A 10,301-nucleotide genomic window follows, 5' to 3' on the forward strand; every position below is an offset into this window, starting at 1 on the left:
TAGAAACGTGGTTCAGCAAAGTTCAGTCAGAACCAGTTACTTTAATAGAAATGTGATTCAGCAAAGTTCAGTCAGAACCAGTTACTTTAATAGAAACGTGGTTCAGCAAAGTTAGTCAGAACCAGTTACTTTAATAGAAACGTGGTTCAGCAAAGTTGAGTCAGAACCAGTTACTTTAATAGAAACGTGGTTCAGCAAAGTTGAGTCAGAACCAGTTACTTTAATAGAAACATGGTTCAGCAAAGTTGAGTCAGAAGAAAACACTAGAAAACATTAGAAGAAAACACTAAAGGGTAGAGACAGAAAGAACGAAAAGCTGAGTTGCCTGTGTGAGTTAACACTTCCAAGAATCACAAAAACTACAATAGTTGGAGGGTAACAAAGGCCATTTTTTCACTCCGTCTTGAAGCTTCTTTCTACTTCATACAGCAACATTGATAGCAAACACTTGTTAAGTGCTGCCTTTCATTCTGTGGATGAGAAGAGGAACACACTGATGTACAACAAAGCAGAAATACTGCTCTTCTATAAAGAACTTTCTGCTCACAGACTCACCACATAAAGTACAGCTATGAAGCCACAAGTATAATTCTGATGTATTTCTCTTTATTACTTGAAAATAAGTAAATTATTGAAACTTACTAATTGTCACAATAGTTTTGTTTCTTGTCGGAAATGGCAAAGTTTTTAGCCTGACTTTTTGTGTTAATGTATAAAATTTCTACTATCAACTAATGAAAGATACAGTTACAATTCAAAAGTTAATGCATGAATGTGTTTTTATTTTGTTAGTTGTTTCTATAAGCACATATGGAAAATATTTCTAAAACTCTTTTATGACTGTTATTCTTTTTATTCATTTTCTGAACTATATACACCAAATAAGTACTATTTGTGAATTTGTATGATAAATATAAGAAAAAAATCACCTACAAATTAAACTTTATTTGTTTTAGTAGTTTATTATTACATTAATATTAAATATCAGTACTGTCCAACATGGTTCAGTAACTATCATTATCAGCCACAGAAACCTCAATCAATGCACTCCTAATTACAACCCTTAAATAATCATTCTCATTAGAAAGTTGTTGTTTTTTTATACATCTTCTTAAAACTACAAGCTTCAACTTTTTTTTCTTCTCAAGCAGGATATTCTACATTAACTTACCAACTTTGGAATTAATCACATTATCATTCACATTTCAAATGTGACGTAACCTAAAGAATAAAAACGTAGATTTACCATACGTTATTGATGAACTGCTCTTAACATGAATGAAATGCTAAACAATTACTTTTTGGAGTGGGCAGTATAAGTAGCTCAGAGCTTTGGTTCTGAGTGAAACCAAGAGTGCAACACAATTAACTTTTTTAAAGTCCATGAACTAATTTAAATTGATAGATTAACTTATACTTTTCTGTCACTTGGAGGGGGGGATACTTGTGCTTGTTATTATTAAAACACTAGATACATACCTTCCATTTGAACAATGTTGATGAAATCCTTCCTTAGAATTAGTTAAACAACCTACTGTATAAACAAGCATCAGACCCCACAATTCAGCTGATCTAAGGCACCTTGTTAGTTAAATCTGAAATGTAAAAATGTTTGACAAAAATGTTCAGATACATACATAAATATACAGTGCCTTGCAAAAGTATTCACCCCTGCAATGTTTCCACATTTTGTTGCCATCTGAGCTTTCAATCATGAAACTTTCAAATGGGACTATATATTTAGAATCTACGTGATCTACTTCAAACTGAGAAAGCTAAAAAAAAATGTTGATATTATGTAAGTTAGATTTTCAAAGAAAATTAAAATATTCTCAATTGTATAAGTATTCAAAACTTTTCTAAATCAGTTCAGGTGCAAAATATTAGTTTGAAAAGTCATAAAATTAGTGTAATGGTCTCTGTCTATGTGTAATCAAAATGGTTTAACTTGACTTCAGACAAATGCATCTGTTCAAGCCACAACTCACATAGTCATATGACAAACCAACCCTGAAGATCAAGGAGCTTTCCAAACAAGTCAAGGATAAAGTGGTATAGAAGCACAGATCAGGAGAAGATTACAAGAACCACCCAGTCACTACCCAGATCAGACCACCCTTCCAAACTAAGCATCCAGGCAAGAAACTGGTTAGGGGTGCTACTGTGAAGCCAACACTGACTTTGAAAGATTTCCAAAGTTCCATGTCTGAAATGGGAGTCAGTGTTCATACATTGACAATATCCCAGTCCCTACACAAAGCTGGCCTATATGGATGAGTGACAAGAAAGAAGCCATTACTAAAAAAGAATCATCTTAAATCTCATATGGAGTTTGCAACAAAGCATGTAAATGATACTGCACACATGTGGCAGAAGGTTTTGTGGTCCAATGCGACAAAAATTTAGCTTTTGGTTTAAATTCAAAGCGTTATGTCTGCCACAAGCCCTACACAGCACATCACTCAGTCAACACCATCTCAACTGTCAAGCATGGTGGTGGCAGCATCACGTTATAGGGTTGCTTCTCATCAGCAGGGACTGGGAAGTTTATCGGAATTGAGAGGAAGATGGAAGGTGCAAAATACAGGTGAATCCTAGAGGAAAACCTGCTTGAGTCAGTCAAGAATCTAACACTGGGTCAAAAATTCACATTTCAGTAGGACAATTACCTGAAGCACAAGGCCAAAGCCAGGCTGGAATGGTTTCAAAAGAAGAAAGTGAATGTCCTGACTTGAATCCAATGGTATATATATATGGCGAGACTTGAAGATTGCAGTCCATCAACGATCCCTAACAAACAGGAAGAATGAGCAAAAATATCACCATCCCATTGTGCAAAGCTGATAGAGACCTATCCAAAAAGACTCACAGCAGTAATTGCTGCCAAAGGTGCTTCCACCAAGTACTGACTTTGGGGGCTGAATACTTACATAATCAGCAAATTTCAATTTATATTTCCTTTACAGGTTTTGCTGGTATTGAACCTCCTTCACACATAGCAGTGTAAAGCTTGATCATTAGTTTTCAATAAAAAAAACACATTCATTAATGAAAAACTGTTTACTTTATTTGTATTTTATCAAAATGTGACATTATTGATAGGGGTGAATACTTTTGCAAGGCACAATTAAATGTATAGTACACACAAACACAAGTATTGAGAATAAAAACTAGTCCTGCAGTAACAGTTGAAATGTAATGCTGGTTCAGCTTTGAAGTAGATACTTTCACTCATTTGTTTTGAAATAATTTATTTTTCCTTGTGAAGATGTGTTAAAAATGTTTTCATGTTCTCACCTATGAATAATTAAACTGCTTGAGCAGCACACACTGAAGGTGAGGGTATTCAAGGTGTTCAACATTATGCTAATGAACTTCCTACTATCTTTAACAGATGGTACCTTTCATGGTTCCAACTTAGCAGGAATGTGTTGATATTATTCTCAATAAACTACAGTGTCTGTGAATGAATAATTAACTAAGAATTATTATTCCTCCTTAATTATGATTATTATTCTAATCATCACTCACAGCAGAAACATGGGGATCTTCCTTAAGACATTGACCATTTGTCTTCTCATGACATTATTTCCTTATGGCTGGGAAGTTTGTAAATTGAATGAAGCTTATGAAAGAAATTCTAAACACAGGTATTTTGAATTACATAGAAAATGATACTGCTTCCATAAAGAGAAAGTAAGACTCTCTCTTGCCCCCATTCTCAGGTAACACTGTATCCATAAATCTAGTAATGTTGACTAGATGAAGGCTTCTACTTACTTGGATTGGAAGCATAGTATCAGTTTCATCATCATAACATTTTTAGATCTACTGTTAACCATATGAAGATGTTATTCCACTAGTTGAAGTAAAATAACATATTGGGAAGAGTGATTTTTTGTTGGTAAGTTAGGTTTATTGTTTTGATACATGTGGAGATAAATTATATTTTAGTTCATAATTTTGAAATAACCAATTTTGAAGCCATGAAACAAGGTTTATCATTAATAAATCGGAATAATGAGTTAAAATGTGATGAGAGACAAATTTGGGAAATACTTAAAAATAAATTGCTTTTAACTCAAGATAGACAGGATTCCTAAAAAAAATGGCCTACTAAATGACAAAAGAGAAAAGTTTAAATTGATGGATAGGATGGAACATTTACAAAACTATAGGAAAGCTTAAAAAGAAATTAACAAATTCAATATAAGAAACAGCTAACTGGTAATGTTAGAACAAGTAGGAGTTTTTTAAGAACGTTAAACGTAGGCAAGATGTTAGAATATGAATAACGCCCTTAAAGGATACTAAAAGCAAGGTTATTGTTGACAAATAAGAGATTGTTGAGCTTAAAAATTTTTTTCTTCTATTCTGTTTTTAAAAGAGAAGACTGATGATATTCTATGGGAAATACTAGAAAAGTCCTGATTCATATAGGTATTATTTCTTTGGTAGTAGTTAGGAAGACTGAAGATGGTAAAAGACCAGTACCTAAAAGGGTTTTAAGAGAGGCCAAATATCAGATATGAAAGCCTTTCTCTTTTCTGTTTGGTAGGTCAGTAGAAAATGGGCAAGTCTTTGAAAAGTTGCTAATGTTACTCCAATTTTAAAGCGAGTGCTAAGAGATGCCCATGAAACTATAAGCCATTTAGTGAAAAATGTTTGTCTTGTGAAATAGAGCTATAACAATCATTAATGAAGTGCGATATTAAAAACAACAACAAAAACTAAAGAGAAATCTTGCCTTAACACACACAAATCTGAAAATCTTATTTCAAAATGTTACTTGTCATCTGGATGAAGAAACGGGCATGGATTCATTGTACTTAGATTTTCAAAAAGCTTTGGATAAGATACCACACAAAAGATTATCTCAGAAAATCACATCAAAAGAGGGTAGGGAATTACTAGTTTATTGAATTGTAGGGTGGATAGATGGGGGGGAAAAAGTATGTTATTAATTGTATCCAATACAGAATGTACCCTTCTTACTAGTCAGGTGCTTTTATTTAAATTAATGTTATTAACAGTGTCATAATTGGTAAAGTTTAACTCTAAGGATGATGAGATATTAGATAATGATTTGAATCAACTGATAAGTTGGAAAAATACTTGGCAAATGATTTTTAATTACAGTGAACATACTTGGGTTATCTTAAGTTAAATCACATGCTAAATATAGCTGGGAACCAACTCAATAGTGACTGAAGGATCTTGGCACAGTGGTGCATAAGTCACTTAAGCCATCAAAGTAGTTCTTTATTGTGTAATTACAAAGCCAACAGAATTTTAGAGTGCATTTATAGACATACTGATTTAAAATCATAACAGGTAAATATCTCTATATATAAATCACTAATTAGGCCTCACTTGGAATACTGTGTAGAGTTTAGATCTCATCTAAGAAAGAATACTGCATTGCTGTAAAGAATCAGAGGAGAACTACTTGAATGATTCCAGAGGTGGTAAGATTACCTTATAGGAGTAGATTTAACACTGCTCAATTTATTATTCCAGAGATGGAAAGATTATCTTATAGGAGTAGATTTAACACTGCTCAATTTATAATTCCAGAGGTGGTAAGATTATCTTATAGGAGTAGATTTAACACTGCTCAATTTATAATTCCAGAGGTGGTAAGATTATCCTATAGGAATAGATTTAACACTGCTCAACTTATGATTCCAGAGGTGGTAAGATTATCTTATAGGAGTAGATTTAACACTGCTCAATTTATAATTCCAGAGGTGGTAAGATTATCTTATAGGGGTAGATTTAACACTGCTCAACTTATGATTCCAGATGTGGTAAGATTATCTTATAGGAGTAGATTTAACACTGCTCAACTTATGATTCCAGAGGTGGTAAGATTATCTTATAGGAATAGATTTAACACTGCTCAATTTATAATTCCAGAGGTGGTAAGATTATCCTATAGGAATAGATTTAACACTGCTCAACTTATGATTCCAGAACCTCTGGAATCATAAGTTGAGCAGTGTTAAATCTACTCCTATAAGATAATCTTACCACAAGTAAGATTATCTTATAGGAATAGATTTAACACTGCTCAATTTATAATTCCAGAGGTGGTAAGATTATCCTATAGGAGTAGATTTAACACTGCTCAACTTATTTTCTCTTGATAAAAGAAAGGTATGAGTGATTTAATTGAAGTTTGCAAGGTTACCTAGTAGAGTAATAGGATAAAGACCATAAAAGAACAAGACAATACAGATTTGGAAAAGACACCGTGTATTCCAGATAACACTTTTTCTAATTTTTCTAACAGGATGATAGACTTCTGGAATGAACTGCCATCAGTAGTAGAGGAGGCCAGCACTTTAGTGGAGTTTAAAATGGGAATTGGAAATTTCCTGTAAAGTAAAAGATGAGTTTCAATTTCAACTTTTCCTAAGAGTAGGTGTGCAAGGACAGCCTTGATGGACCAAATGCTCTACAGTTTTCCATATGTTAAGTTAATAAGTGAATTCTGGCACAGCCAATCAATCAATACTGACACTTAGTGTTAGCTCTTTTAACATCTTCATGGCAAGTAATTGAGTCAAGCAAGCAGTAGTGATGGTAATATAAAGTGTGTGTTTTGTTATCGAGATTGCAAACATATTGACTCTGGTAATTCTGTGTACTGCAAGGTGGTATTGTAAAAAAATAAACTAGTTTTAATTAAGAAAGGACATGCATCGCTGAAGTTTCTCGGAAAGAATTTCTACGGGAAATTAACAAACGTACAGAGATGTAACAATAACAAATGTTTATAAATACACACCTAAATAATGGTACAACCTAAGTATAACACAAATAAAGTTGTGAATGACAGTACTGTACAATGTATAATTTATACATAATTTATCAGTATCACTGAGTACTATTAGTAATACTAATTGTATTGTCTGTTTGGCTAAAATTATCCCAAAATAAAAAACAAATAAAGCAAAAAATGAAATAGAATACAATTTGTACCAACAACAGTAACGTTATTAATATTGTTGAGTCTCTGCTCGTTTGATAATTTTCCGTTCGTTGGTTAATTTTTGTAGAAACTCTTTCCGAGAAACTTCAGCGATACAAGTCCTTTCTTAAATAAAACTAGTTTGTATTGTATTCTTTCTCATTACACACTTTGTAATACACTTAATTTCCAAAGTCACTTTAAACTTAACTAATTTTATAAAAACACGCTATAATTCACAGGGATTCACACACTTTACTTACTGCTTGACTCGATTTTCGCTATCTTCAATCTCTCCATCTGCAATTATTTGCCAGGCTTATATACTAAAATAGAGGACGCCTGGAAAAGACTAGTTTTCAGGAAAAGTCATGATCCTTCGAGAATCTCATGATGTGTTACCAGCGTCATGTGACTTACATTGTCGTAACAATATAATATTAACATTACCCTCCTATATTTCTATAAATATTTACTATATTTACAAAAATTAAATACTATCATCATCTCCACTCGTTATGTAGTTCTAACTTTTCAAGTAACTTCTATTTTTGTCAGTAATTATTTAAGTTTCAAATTACACTAATTATGCCCATTACTTTTTAAATGATTGGTATATAATTGACATTATATATATTACTGTGGTAGTAGTTTATAAACTGTCGTAAACAAATCTCATTTTGCATTTTATTTTCTAAACATCTGTAAAACTGTACTAGTAGTAGTAGTAATAGTAAAATAGCAATAATTGCACTTAACTCGCTGATGCTAAGCCTAACTAGTTACGTTTTTGTAGGTTCTACTAAGTACTTACTATAAAGTATAAAATTAAAAGTTGACATTTGGAAAAAACCTATCTTACCCATAATTCCACAGTCTAATCTCAAACGTGTAAAATAACTTATTTAAATTTACTGTGACATATTGAACAAGTTTCTTCAAATACAATCATTACAAAAACTATAAAAATATCCCAGTGGTAATTCTTAACACTATTTCACTCACAGGAAACTTAAACAACTCAGTATGACACTTCCGCAAACACCTATGTATTACTTTCGGCATTGTCTTGGAAACTAAGAATATACCCTGTCAATTGCATGATAATCGAAAAATATCGCATTACACAGCTTGTAATTTGTTTAATTTTCTCAAAAAATAAAAATAAATTAGATACATTGAGACTGTCGTCTTATAAATTAAAAAATAATAATATATGTATATAAACTTATAAACTAAAATACGTTTTATGAAGTAATTGTCAAAGGACTCGTATTTGTATATATTGTTACGTCTCCGTTTGTTAATTAATTTTCCGTAACTTCGTTCCGACGAAACTTAAGCGACACAAGTCTTTACTTAATAAAACTGGTTTATTCTTTCCGAATATACCAAGTGTATCGCAGAGTTACAGCGTTTGTTTAGCGCGATTGTTGAGATTTGGGCGGATATATATATATAGGAGGGGACAACGTGACGCGGTAAGGTGTAGATAGTGAGTAATTGAACTGCAGTCAGAGAGCACGAGAGACCCCTATATCTAGTAAGAACTTGAACATTCGCCAAAGTACATGACGCAACAGTTCCTTTGTAGCACATAGTTATATATATAGTTGTATCTATCCTTAATCAAATTAATTGTTAAGTATAGTTTAAAAAGAGACATTTCGAACATTGACGTTAGAAAATCTGAAAAACACCAGTGAGTGTAACTACTTTGGACATGGACATGGACCCGATTTCAAGATTAAAGCTACGCCTATCAAGGCTATATGGAACTTCTCGAGTGACATCAGTTACAAATTTTATTCTAGGTGCTATAGCTAAGTTTGATAAAATATCTGTACGGTACCGAAACCTCATTTATTTTATTTCTTAAGTATGTTATAAAAATTACAGTTTCTGTAGAGCACGGAAAGCTTATTCGTGATTATATAAAAGAATCTTGTTACTATGGTAATCCTTCATACAACAGCCTAAAATAAAGTTTATAAGAAGAGAGTAGTCATCACCTGTACATCCATTTCTCTTTCTTCTTTGCACATTTCTTTTAAGAAGTCGTCAAAATTCTCTGTAGCAAATATTGCATTTCGACACTCTCGAATTGCACGTGGAAGCTGAAGATGAAAAACACTTTCTGTTACATCAACTTTAATATTACATTCTACAATTATGGTTTCATAACATTTAATTGTAAACATGAATTTATGTGTCAGGAACAATATAATTGTTCTAACTTGTATTATAACTGCTTTCAAATATGCTTCTCTTCGGTTTGTTTACAATTAACTGAAAGTATACTACGTTCTTGAAACAAAGACAGAGAATTAAAAATACAATTAAAACAAGGAAGTAAGATGAAATTACTATCACATTATTCCAGACCTGTGACTTATGTCTACATATAACAATATGATGAAATATACATCTATACTACGGTGTAGTTTACAGAAGGAATTTTTTTTGTTTATGACTGGATTTCCTTTTCCAACTTTAAAGTTTGTTAAATATCAGTTATAAACTGGAACTGGTTTGTTAGTATTCGTAACAAATTCAAGTTTTAATCATTGTATAATATTCCAGTAGAAGTACAGAAAAGGCGTTAAATAATTTTCTATTATATTTGAATATTGTCTCAGCATCTATTACTAATGCATCAAACTAACCCTCAACATAAATGAAATTTCAAACATAATTTTTATATCAAGCAGGTCTTTCGCTGAAGAGAAAATCGGTTAAAGTTAGAAGATTCACGTTAGCAAAACATTGTTTACCAAGTTACAATAAATTAACGAAACAGATTAATTATACTACTCCAAACACCTACCCAATCTGCCTTTTCACTAAAAACTTTTGTGTCGCACTCGTTTATCTCGTTCATTTTTTCAGGCTTCTCTTTATCCATCTCTGCATAAAAGAAAAACATGTTTTATTTACCTTAGGAAGACATTTTTCTCATGCTATGAACCAGATTTACTAAAAATACTTTATTAAATGTAAGGAAGAAGTTGTCCATATAATAAATCATATAACATAGTTGTATATAAAAGTGTATAGCTTCAGTGAAATTATTCCAGAAGTTGACGTATAACTCACATAAAATATTCTAAAAACAGACTCTTGACTCCTAAGAGTCATTGAAAACTGCAACATCATCAATGGAATAATAATATTTTTCTTATGTATAGTAATGTTAAAATCATAAATAATATTCAACGTTAAACTGGTACACAATTAAACTAATTTATTTAGGTCCTACTTATTGGCCTTCTAAAACGTTAGACGACTCTACGTTACTAAAGTACGAAACATGTAGAGTTGGTTC

At 32.0% G+C, this 10,301-nt stretch overlaps 1 protein-coding gene across 3 annotated transcripts in view; it reads right to left on the minus strand.

Annotated features, from left to right (window-relative positions):
- The window catches only part of LOC106464566 (dual specificity mitogen-activated protein kinase kinase 6-like), a 54,341-nt gene extending 46,315 nt beyond the window's left edge, over positions 1 to 8,026 (minus strand). For 2 of the 3 annotated variants that reach the window (XR_002611772.1, XM_013924717.2), the window contains exons 1-2: positions 7,839 to 8,026; positions 1,480 to 1,595 (exon numbers count right to left, since the gene is read on the minus strand). Coding sequence is in view for 1 of the 3 variants with exons in the window: in XM_013924717.2 (XP_013780171.1) it covers positions 1,480 to 1,486 (7 nt within the window). In the remaining 2 variants the exon portion in view is untranslated. The remainder of the gene's footprint in view (positions 1 to 1,479; positions 1,596 to 7,838) is intronic. The other variant, XM_022392302.1, reaches the window with a different exon arrangement.
- Between the last annotated feature and the right edge of the window lie 2,275 nt (positions 8,027 to 10,301).

Source organism: Limulus polyphemus, unplaced genomic scaffold (genome assembly GCF_000517525.1).
Source record: "Limulus polyphemus unplaced genomic scaffold, Limulus_polyphemus-2.1.2 Scaffold1689, whole genome shotgun sequence".
Taxonomy (NCBI): domain Eukaryota; kingdom Metazoa; phylum Arthropoda; class Merostomata; order Xiphosura; family Limulidae; genus Limulus; species Limulus polyphemus.